The 12341-nt window shown below is 40.9% G+C and overlaps 1 protein-coding gene across 1 annotated transcript in view; it reads right to left on the bottom strand.

Annotated features, from left to right (window-relative positions):
* CFAP61 (cilia and flagella associated protein 61) overlaps nt 1-12341 on the bottom strand; it is a 90605-nt gene that overhangs the window by 18752 nt on the left and 59512 nt on the right. Inside the window, 3 exon segments of the mRNA XM_052678279.1 lie at nt 2709-2883; nt 3915-4083; nt 5656-5754. Of these exon segments, the coding sequence (XP_052534239.1) occupies nt 2709-2883; nt 3915-4083; nt 5656-5754 (443 nt within the window).

Raw genomic sequence — 12341 nt, 5'->3', positions numbered from 1 at the left:
TGGCATAGGTTGGAGTCCTGTGTGCTTTATGTAAGGATGTTTAATATAAAACACATAAATATTCCTCTGAGCAGGGTCTGAAAACTGCTCCTTTCCTCCCTGCTCCCTCTGTTCCCTTGCTTCCAAAGGGTTTCTGCCCTCTGATCCTCTCTGCCTTCAAGTAAGCCATGCAAAATACCACAGCTCTTGCAGGATAGACTGAGAATTCCTTTCCTGGTGGGAATGAGAAGTGCTTACCAAAGGCCCAGCCTAGCGAAGGGTTATTCTGACTGTAAGGTGTGTGAGCCTGGCCAGCACAGAGATCATCACCATTTGGCAGAGCCGCTCTCTTCAGGGAGAAGTTTGGTGATTGCATTACATGTTGGCATTTCTGTATATACGAGATCAGATTCAAGCCCCGCATTTCTCAAGGAAAATTAAAATTCTGTTTTATATGGTAATATTAAATACAATTACATTACATTAAGGAAAGCAATGTTCCTTTGCTGACCTCTTGTAAATCAACAATTTGCAGTTTCTGCTTATGACAATATTAGGGGCTTTTTAGATTACAGCACTGGTAGTCTAGGAACTACCGATATTCATTATGGACTGAAATTATCTTCACTGGACAGATAGTGATTCCTCAGGATGCTTTTATTATTTAACTACATGAAAATGTATCTATCTGTGAGTAAACATAATCATCTTCCATGGAAAAAAGCAGCCATAAATAAAGATCGTTAGCGTGGTTTTATCATTTATTACTCGAATGTCAGAGTTCTGCTGCAGAGCAGGCTCGTTCATTTTCCACAAGTGGAAGCACAAGATTTCAGTGATCCCAGGATGACCCGAATCTTTTCAGTTTGCAGAAGCTAAAGAAGAAAACCTTACGTTAGCCAAAGCATCGGCAGCTCTGGTTGTTGATTCGAATGCTGGAATTTTAATTTGATAGCGTTCCTACCAACATGCTTTTAATAAGGCAGTAAACTGTGTTTAGGTAAAGAGGAAAAATAATTGCTCCATTTTGGGCCATTAAAGCAGTTTTGTTTCTTTCTTTGCTCCCATCCTACTTTTTATTTTCGTGGAAAGTGCAGCACTAATAGGAGATGAATTTCAATTAGTTACAATTACCGTTTTAATAGGTTACACGCATGAGACAGCTGGGTTTCATCAGAGGAGCCACAGCCCCAGGACTAGGGCTGGTGCTCACCCTGCTCCAGCCCCAGGCAGCAGGAGCCACCAGGCACCTCTCTGCTCCGTGAGGAGAGCATGGTGGAAGGAAGGTGGCAGAAGGAAGGTGGCAGTGCCATAGGGACTGCAAAGTGCTTTTGGTAAAAGTAACAGATGAGTGAAAGGAGGATGCAACAAGAGAAAGGTATATGGAAAGAAACTAGCTATCCAGCAGCCCTGTGGACTGGGCTCACTGGGAGCTGTGGGTTCAGCATGTTGTTAAAGACAGGATAGTGTCTAATGAAGATAACCATCACACCAAAAGCCAGCAGCAGTGCTGAAGTTATTAATACTAATTTGGTATTAGTAAAGGTGCCTCGGTCCCAAAGGAGATGAAGTGCCAGACCTCCCTTCCACCTCAGCAGTGATTGTCCCACTTGCCTTGCATCCTGGACGTTGGTTCCTTCTATTTCTGGCATTTCTGCTCAGGTGTCTTCAAGCTCAAGGTGTGTCCAATACTGGACAACACACAGTTTTATAAAGGATGAGCAGTAACAAACAGGGAAAACTAACCACCTCATCTGCTTATACAAACACAGCTGTGCCTGTCAGCTGGACACCACGTAAAGCCACGCAGGCTGCTCTAGTGACATGCTTGAGGTTGGGAAGCTGTCTGAAGAAAACGTGAGCTGAGACACCACAATGTTTACTGTCTCCTGTCCTGATCACAATGATAACGAAACCTCTCGTGTCTCAAGAACTTCTTTAAAAGCCTGCCAAGCAGGACATGAACGTAGCAGACCACAGCTATCCATTTTCATTAGTCTACTCTCTGCTGAGGAAGCCAGTTCAGCTGTATTATCAGCAAACTCCTGGTTTTGCTTCCAAGAGCTTTCCTGCACTCTTCTGTTGCACCACGAAGACATGATGGGTGAATTCATTTGCTGTTTGATCTCCTTTTAGTTGTGGAAAGGATTTAACTTGGAATTCTGGGTGACTGTAGGTATTTTTTACAGCATGCACAGTCAGGGAGTATATGATCAGTGTGCACATGAACAGATACGATGGACAAACATTAATGGACCTTAAGAGTTAAAAAGACAAGACAGAGAGACTGCAGTTCTATGTGAAAAGCTGTAAACTGATGTAATGGAACACAAAGATGACAGAAAAGAAAAAAAACCCACATCTCCTGATTTAGACCTGTTTTCTTTGTGTTATGCCTCAAATCTAAATGTTCATCTGTAAGAGAAAAACACACTCTCTAATTAAATTATTATTTAATTGTCTAATTAATGACTCCAACCAGCTTTGCATTTGGGACTCATTTTATATAATAATTACAGATGATTAATCTATCTCAAGCTTTTTTTTTCTCGATAAATACGCTGGGTATCAAAAATGACAACAAACTGTAAATTAATCTGGAAAACAAAGCACAGCAGATGAAAGACTTTGTTCCAATTAAGTGAGCATCAATTATACCATGGAGTTAAGGAAATAATAAGCCTAAAGAATATTTCTGCAAGTGTGTGTGCGTTTACCAAAACCCTTACCTTCTGAGTTGATAAAGTTTTCCTTCAGCCATTCCATTGCCTTTAAGCAGTCCTGATCATCATTGAGAGTAAAATGATTGGAAGGGATTTTCCCTGTGTATCTTTGTGGACATTTACTAATAACTTCTCTATTAGTTGCGAGTTTACTGATATCTGCTCCAGTGGGGGACAGGACCTGGAACAAATGGATGAATGAACAGATATGTATCACATATATCTTCAACTACTATTAATTTTTTTTTTAAATAATCTCTTTGTAATAAAAAAGAAACCACATGATTAAAATAATTCCTTCTTTTTTTTTTTAGAGGTCGAAGGTAAGAATAAATGATATTTTCTTCTTGAAGGCAGACAAAAGCTAAGTCTTCCCATGTTTCCCTTATCGCTTCCTTTGCTGTAGTTAAGCTGATTCCCACAGCTTATGTTACAAGTCAGGGTTGCATGTGAGTATATCTTTTTTCTAGGAGCACTTAAACAATCAGAATTACAGTACAACACTGGAAGCAGCTTTCTAGTGCAGGGAGGTCTGATTTACAGCAAGACGGAGCACTTGGTTCCACTCTGCATAGCTTCATGTTACACACTATTCAGAGATTGGTGGAATGGCAACATTGCTTCAGCAATCAAGGCAAAAACAAGGAACCTCAGCTGGAAAATTGGTCCTTTTCACTTCTGTCCTCCCACATACTGTGAGACTCCACTGAGTGTCATAGGCCACCTGACCTCACCTGCAACTTTACCACGTGTACAGTAACACAGCACCATGTATGCCTAGGCACGCTCATCACGTGAATCAAGTACTTAATTTGAAAAGAAATTCCCTCCATTGCCAAGACTAGGTCAAATGGTGTTGCACCAGCTGGAGTTAAGTCTCAGTGGCTGGGACCACGTGTCAATTGGATCTACTCTTCAGCAGGTTTGCTGGTCACAGTGGCAAAAATACTGGCAGCTTTGCTTAACATCTGATCCTGAGGTGATCCATTGCTGGTAGAAAACTTTGTAAAATCTCCCTCTCCTCTGCTCCAAGCTCTAGAGCTGCACAAGGCAGTACGACCTGCTGTTTGCAGGCTGCAAACATATTGGTTAGGCAGTAGCTAAGGAGTATTCTACTCCTTTGCTAATTGCAGAAACCCCATTTATGTAAAAAAAAAAAAGAAGAAAAGATATTATTTTTTCACACTGCACACAGTAGTTTTTCACACTTACCTGGTAGTTCTGTCCTGTGCAGAGAACAAGGTAGTCATACGGTACTTTTCTCTCCTTGGAAACAACTACGTACTTGGCAGAGCGATTTATGCCAGTCATTTTACCAACCACAACGTTAACCCAGGAACAAAGTGACATCTGTGCATAATCTTCATCATTAAAACAGTGGCTGTGAAGAAAGAATATCTGTAAGTGACATTTCAGCAGCTGACAGCAGGCATTAATTAGACATCTGGTGAGTTAGCCAAAGTCCCCTAGTGGTTCAAGTCTGTTCTCTTGCTGTGAGTTTACTGCAGCCTATAGTAAAAGATTAGTCATTATGAAATACTCAGTTACAAATTGACAACTTTTTGCTAAAACCAAATAATCCCTCCCAGTGCTGGGCCATATAACCACATAATTTAAGAATGAAGTCAAGGGAAAAAAAAAAAAAAAGCTTCACTCTGCTTTTTGTTTGCAGGTTGATGCAGGGAGGAGACTTTTGCACCTGCAAAGAAAATGTTTTAACAATCTAATCTTTTTTTGTCTGATAAAAGACTACTTGTTATCATTTTATGCAATTGAATTCCTCTGCGAAATTAAGTGAATATTAACAGAAGCAAAGGAGAAGTGATCATGTTGTCTGCTGAAAAGAAAGTAAAATTAGCAGGCATAGGAGAGAAAGAGAGAAAGAAAAAATAGTGCAGGTGTGAAAAATAGGAATCTTCACTAAGAGAGCTCCAGAAAGAGAAACACCAGCACCAATGCATTTTGCTCCTGGTACCAGGATATACATTCTAACACAGCAGAACTGACTGCTACCTGCTACACATTAATTGCTGTTAATGAGTTCCCAAAACTGCCCTAGGGGATGACAACAATTACAAACAGGAAAAAAAAGAAGTTGTTGTTGTGGCCTGAAGAATTTTAGAACTGAATGTTCAAGCTCTCTGAGGTGCTCAGCATCCTCTGTACTCACAAATACCAGAGGGGAATAAAGAACGGAAGGCACCCACTGTCAATTCTAAACTGTAATCATGCAGAAATCTATAAATAAAATGGACATCAAGGAGAGATTAGGGTTTTCAAAAGCACCTTTATAATTGAGGTGCACAGCTCCTGGGAGACTGACTCTCCAAAATCACAGGGATGCTTTCAAAACCCATATCCTGCAGAGTTCCATTTTCACTCTTAATCTGCTTTCAGATTTTAACAGCTAATTCTGGCGAGGCAGCTATGAACGGCAACTTTCCACCAGGGTGGATATTTTGTTATTATTAGTCTTTTCTTACAATGTATTTAGGAAAAAGTGCCCATGCTTTTGTGTGAGTATAGAACCCCTTCATTTCCTAGACCTGTACTTCAAAACACCCCTTTCTACAATAGAAAAATTAATTCCCTAACTATTTATCAAAAAATTCCCTGATAGGACAAAATCCAGAATATGGTAAGACAGTTTTAAACAGGTCAACATCACACTGTTTTCAGGTGTCTGTAGACATTTCTGGTTTAAAGTTCAGCAAGTAGACAATTAGCTGTGATTTAAAGAGCTTGTTCTTCAGGGCATTACTGAAGTGACCACCTTATTAGTACTTTGTGACACCTCCCTAGCAATAGTCATATTGACCTCATTTACAGGCCATATGGACAGACTGGATTGTTTTGAGACTATGTGCATGTGTTTCTAGAAAAAAAGTTTAGGGCCAGTTCACAGAAGATTACGATGTTGAAGTTATTGAAGTGTTTATATATTAAATCAAACCTGTTAATTAAAAACCTTCTATGCTTGGATCCTGGTAGGTCTTTTCCTGGAAGGCCATGAGTTGAAATCAAGGTCAGATTGTTGAATTTCAGGTGTGGGCTGTGGAAAGAAAAAGAAAATACAGTAAAACCAGCACGAGTTTGCTGAGGGTTCTGTTTGGTACAGCTGTAACACGAGTGCACTTTAACATATAGCAGTGTTGACAGATAACTGATTCTCCCCATCCATTCTTGTGCCTTTATTTGAGGTGTAGCACAAAATTGTCTCCATCCTGATACATGTATTTAAACTCTTTCACGTCACTAACAAACTCTTCCCTAAGACCTTATGCAGGACTAAGCTTCCCTGACTTACAACAGGGAAATGCCAGAATACAGTGTCCCAGAAACAAAACATCCCAGACTGCCTCAAATCACATCCCTCCTTGCACGTTTTGTTAGGAAGCAAGTAGTATTGTCAACAACGACAATGTTAACCACGCTGTGCCATGAGGCTGCAGAGAAGGGACTGTGATTCTGTGATGCTATTTAAGTGTCCTCAGTGGTCCCAGATGATGCAGAAACAACGTTTCTGAATCGTAGAATCATAAAGGTTGGAAAAGACCTCTGAGATCACCCAGTCCAACCCCAGCCCACCCCACCATGCCCACGTCCCTCAGTGCCACATCCCCACGGCTTGGGACACCTCCAGGTAACCCCCCCACCTCCCTGGACAGCTGTGCCAATGTCCCACCAGCCTCACTTCTGTTGAGCACCCAAAGTTTCAAATAGATACAGCTGAATGCCACTCTGAGATAACTGGGTTGTTCCTTACTACCTGCACACTTCTGTCCCTCCTCATCAGCTTTACTGACTCATACAGGGCAAGGATAGGGCCCTTGCCACTTCCATTTTCCTGCCTGCCCTCTAAACCCACCTGCTCAGGAAGTCTCTTGCTCTTCCCCTCACGCCTGAACCCAAGGAAAACAGGCAATGGTAAAATAAACTTTCAATAAAGAAAAATGAAATCCTTTGCTGGTGAGCATCACTAATTCCAAACATTTTGTTAAATAGGACAGGATTAAAGAACAGGCCTTGGAACCCTGCAGAAGTACAGTCGAAAAGCACTTACAAAAACATAATGATGGAAACCTGCAATTACTCAGACATCTGGTAAGAAACGCTGTGCCATGATCATTTTGATGTCATTTATTATGTGCTATGAGATGTTAATTTAATCCTTTAGGAGGATATAGAAAGTAACTTCTTTACACAGGCCAGGTACAAAGTGTTTTGCCATTTTGCTAAAATTCACACATCTTTGGACAGAAAAATAAGAATTTCCACCATAGTTTCATTAACACCAGAGGGTGGGGGGGAGGGGGGTGGGAGCAAGACTGACAGTATGTTGAACTAAATGTGATCTGACATTTAAAAACAAATAAATATTATGAGTGATTAAGCCTTCTAATCTTCCAGGCTTTGTGTAAGTTAAGTATGGATTGATGCAAATGGTACAAAGGAATCAGAATGTTTTTTATCAACCAATGTTAATTTGTTATTCATACACTTAAAAAATATATTCAAACAAAGTTAAAGGTCATACTTAAACCAAGGAATTTTGAGGTTATGGCTGCCACTCTCAAAATGCATATTAATAGTTTAATTCTGGATTATGGATTATCTATGGTAAATCTCCATGCATACTCAGGCCAACTGCAATGTAATAAATAACCTTAATGTAACAGGCTGCATATATTTATACAGATTATGGGCCTGATTCTCGTTTAAATTAAGGTCACTCTGTAGAGGTGGGCGTAAATAGAATTTGCTCTTCATTTATGGCCACATTATGTTGGCTGCGTGATACAAAGTGGTCTTAATGTAAACAGAAGTTTACATTGAGCTGAATTTGAAGTGTGCAGCATTCCATTTGCACTCATGGAACACTTCTAGTTGGTTGCAAATGCTAGCAAATTGCAACACAATGTACAGACCAAAATAGTGTGACTGCTTGGTATTTAGTTTACATGGAATCATGAGGAAAAGGGCTGCAACAGTACACAAACATCCCAGATATTCTTCTATCACTGAAGGTTCCTTCCAGCTCGGAGCTGAAACTGTTTATTTACTGCATGCCCTCTTGCCAATAGGTCTCCAAATCCACCTGCTGTAGTAACATTAAGTTTAAATTATATTAATGGTATTTAAGGTGAAAATGTTGCAAGCAAGCATCAGAGAAATGGTAGAATGAAAGGTTCCAGTCAACAATAATGTGCCTCTTTTGCTTGACTGCACTGTGATGCACTTCATTGATCTGATCACATACTATTTTCTTCTCCAGCTCTACCTTTATCTAGTCCATATGCAGTCATCCATTATTTCCACAGTCATATGGTGTTTGGTCAGTTCTTCCCCATCAAGTGGGAGGCTTTAACTTTGAGCTTTCACTCTGTATCATTTATTATTTACTGCTATCTCAGCGCCCCCACAGCACTCCCTTATGCCCCAAACATTAATGAATTGGAAACTAGAACTAAAACAAAATGATGATTAGCAACTCATTAGAATACTATGATGACATGAGTAATATCTTTGATTCCTCATTTACACTGAAAAAAATCAGGACACAAGGAAAATTGGATTAAAGCTATCAAAAGGATGTGCTGATGTCAGAAGCTGAACAGAAGAACCCAGAGCTGGTATCTGATGCTGCCTGTGCTCCAAGAACAGGCACATGCCCTTCTGGGACCAGGATCTCAGCTTGGAATCACCAGAAATGATCCACTAACAGCTGCAGAACTGACCTTGCTGCATTTCAAGAAGCATTTGGACAACACAAACACCACAGTGTTTGAATTTGGAATGGTTCTGTGTGAAGCCAGGAGTTGGATGATCTTTGCAGGTCTCTTCCAGCTCAGAGCATTCTGTGATCCTACCTTTGTCACCAGCCCTGTGGCACTGAAATGCAGATCAAGTATGTCTGCGTGGACCAGGGCACACGGTCAAGCAGCTCTGTGGTCACTAATCTCACTGCAGTTCACACTGTGAATGGCACAAACAGTTTTTCTTCTGGAATGAAGAAATCAAGGTAAGCTGTTGTCTGAGCAGAAGTGGAGTTCGGAGGCAAGCAGAGTGGAAAAGTTGGGATGGCAGCAAGCTTGTGAGCAGAAGGTGGAAGCCAAAATGATTTTTTCGAGTGACTTCCACAAAAAGATGAACATCAAAGCCTTGACATTAGGAGACAATCCTCCCCCAATATTTGGGCTATCTGCAACATTTGCCAGAGCAAGGAGCTCTGATGCACACAGCAGTTCATCACCCCACAGTGCTGCTGATGGCTGCAGGAGGACTGTTTTCCTCAGCGTGTTCTCAGGCTATCAACTTGTTGCATCTGTGCAGGAATGAAAGACTTCACAGTGGGAAGACATTCCTGCAGAATTAGCAGCTCTAAAACTTACTGCAGTGATAGCTTCAATCACTGCCTTCAGCTTGAAGGACTGAAATGTAGGGTTAGATGCTTGTGATATTCTGAAAATGTGACAACTTAGAATCATAGAATCACAGAATCATTTGAGTTGGAAATGACACTTAAAGGCCATCCATTCCAACCCCCTGCAGTGCACAGGGACGCCCACAGCTCCAGCAGTGCTCACAGCCCTGTTCGCCCTGACCTTGGCTGTGTGCAGGGATGGGGAACCACCACCTCTCTGGGCAGCCTGTGCCACTGCCTCACTGCCCTTATGGTAAAAAATGTCAAAACCTTACAAAAAAAAACATATGTCAGGTAATAAATAGATGATCATTTCTGTCAATGCATTCTGTCAATGCAAGCAATGGTCACATTTGCTAACATGGAGGTAAAATTCCTCATCAGCTAAGATCAAAATTTGTTGGGTTTAAACAAACTGGCAGTGGTGGAAATTATTAGAAACTTTAAATGTGAAAATAGAAGTGAAAACTAGCCTCATGTATGACAAAGGCTGATTTGAGAACTGTGGTAGGTATGCCTCAGGTTAGGATTTTAAACCTGTGTATGAGCACTTAAGAGCCTGAAAAACACAGGCAAGCTGTAGGTGCTTAGCCATGGTTACTACTGGCACAGAGAGGGGAGGTAACAGTGCTGAGCATGTTGTCAGTGTCTGCTGGGCACCTTACCACATCACCCACCACTTTTCTGCACATAGCACTATTATTTCCTGGCCATCCAAAGGATGGTTTTATTTATGACAGCTGTCAGTTCCCTACTGCTGCCTGAAAGCTCTTAATAATATGAAAACAAAATAGGTTCTAAGAAATGGTTAGTGCATGTAAAGAAAAATGGCTTTCATGCCTCTAACTTATATATTGATATGAAGTATGGTAAAAGCACGTGTTGCCATCTGGTGAAAAAGACTTCAAGAGAAGAGCCTGAGCCAGTGCAACGTTAAACAACTGCACCTACATTATCAAAGTAAGCAGTTCCAGCAGGGATTCCTGTTGCTGTGGATACAAAGGAAAGAACAGCTCAAAGATACTGGTAAAGCAGGGAGGGATTAGAGTATCTAGGGAAATAAGTAAAAGGCATTGAGTTTCATTGCACAGTTCTAGAGGACGGCTACAAAAGCAAGTCTAAACACCCTCGTCCTTGAAATAAAACTGCAGAGCCAATCTGTTGTGAGCACAGCCAAAGGGAGAAACAAACAAAAAGTTTTATACTACATGTATATATGTATCATTTTTATATGTATCTGCTAGCATTTGCAAATTGGTTCCAATATTCCTGCCTAATTTTTCTGAATTTTTTGCCTGCTGGGTTTTCTTTTTTTCAGTACGTGGTGCAACAGCAAAGGTTTAAGTGGGTAAAAACTGCCTGAACAAATTATGTAATTAACTGCTTTCATTAACCTCCTCATTATCACAAATAATCAGTCATAATTATGCTATAACCTCAACTTTCCTGCAGCAGAGAACTTTATACTGCATCTCCAAACAACTCTAAAAATAATAAAAAATCATCTGTTTTCAGCACTGCAAATAATTAGGTTGAGAAATTCTTGCACGAGCAGAACTTTGAATCAGAGAAACTTTCCCCTGTTGCTCTGCAACCAGAAATGAGCCATTCGAATTTTGGGGGGACAGAGGAACCCCAGATAGGAGGTGATGTTAAAACCCAGAGGCAATACTTCATGTTCAGGGCACAGAAACACAGTGCCCAGCCACACGTCTCATGCTAGAAGGCAGGTAGAGGCAGAATCCCTCCTTGACCCAAATAATGCCAGGCTTTATCCAAGTTAGGTTGGATCCCAAACATTTCAAGAACAAAGTAATCAGGATGTGACTTGGAGCGCAGACATCTCCAAAACAAAATGCTTTGCTAACACATTTTGCAAGACTACAAGTAAAGAATGTCAGCTTAGTGCAAAAAAAAATCATCCCACGCTCATGCATATTTTAAGTGATGAATATATTGCTTTGTACTATAGACTTCCTTTAGGAGTAACTTTTAAGAGTAACGTGTTTCCACACCGCTTTCTCAGGCAGAACTAAAGCAGTCTCTCCCTTTCTACTTTCACTCTTTAGGCACCTACATTTAACTCAGTCAAGCAGGAATCAGCGCACAATCAACGAGGAAGATACATGAAAATAACATGGCAAAAGAGTTTCCCCGTATGATGCTACATGATGCCATCCTAGTATTATGAAGGCTCTGCAGCCTGTATCACACTACTTGGCCGTTCAGCTTTTAGTGAGAAGGTCAGTAACAGGAGCAGACAGGGGTTACTGTTTGCAGCAACCATCGCCGAAAGCCTCTGTTCTCAAGAACCAATTACAAACCTCAGAACGTGGTTTTAGCTTAACTGCTGCCTAACAGATGTCCATCTAGAAGTTATCCCTCTTTAATTACAAGTAAACAAAGATGAGCCACTTCTCCATTGGATCAGCACTAGGAAAAAGTGTTAAGATCGTGAATGAATTTGCTGAATGAAAGAAGGGTCCTTGCTGGGGCACCTTTCAATGCAACAGTCCACAAAGTTCCACATTTTTGTTTCCCTGCAAGCTGTGCTTGTGGTAAGTCTTACTCCAAAAACTGGTGGCAGACGTGTCAAGAAGAGCACTGGTAAAAATAAAGCAACGAATCCCACTGCCATTAGCTCACATTTAATGTGATCAGCTCTTTTGCATAGGGGGAAAGATAAGTCAGTTGATTGCTTCAGGAGGAAAATCCCCAACTTTTTCTTCCCAGAACAGGACTGTTTCTATTCCAGGATGGACCACAACACTGGGAATACACCATCCACTTCAGTTTCAGAAAACATTCTTTAAATTATTTAAAGCAGAGATAAAGAGGAACATTGCATGGAGTCAGTATTCCAAAGGAAAGCGACCTATAAGACCAAACTGTGGAAGCCACGATCACCGATTCTTATATCTGTTGCAAGAAACCCTTTAAAAAGCCAAATTATTTTTACTTTGACCCATGAGCACCGTCCTTCAATGGCACTGTGAGCATTTCTCTCCCCCCACTGGCTGCTTTTCCTCATCAGGTCTCTCCCCACAAACTTTGCATCTGATCAATTCCACCGGGATTCGAAGCACCTCCTTATTTTTGGAGTCTAGTGCCCGCTATCACAAGGCCAAAACACTTTCCATACAATTTGCAAGCATCATCTTGGAGACAAACACAATTTTTGCCCCTCCTAGGCCTCTTTTTCAGAGGGATAATTT

Source organism: Tympanuchus pallidicinctus, unplaced genomic scaffold, assembly GCF_026119805.1.
Source record: "Tympanuchus pallidicinctus isolate F22 unplaced genomic scaffold, pur_lepc_1.0 scaffold1, whole genome shotgun sequence".
In the NCBI taxonomy this organism is placed as follows: Eukaryota; Metazoa; Chordata; class Aves; order Galliformes; family Phasianidae; genus Tympanuchus; species Tympanuchus pallidicinctus.
The sequence above is the reverse complement of the archived record's forward strand: the minus strand, read 5'-3'. Positions and strand labels throughout refer to the sequence as shown.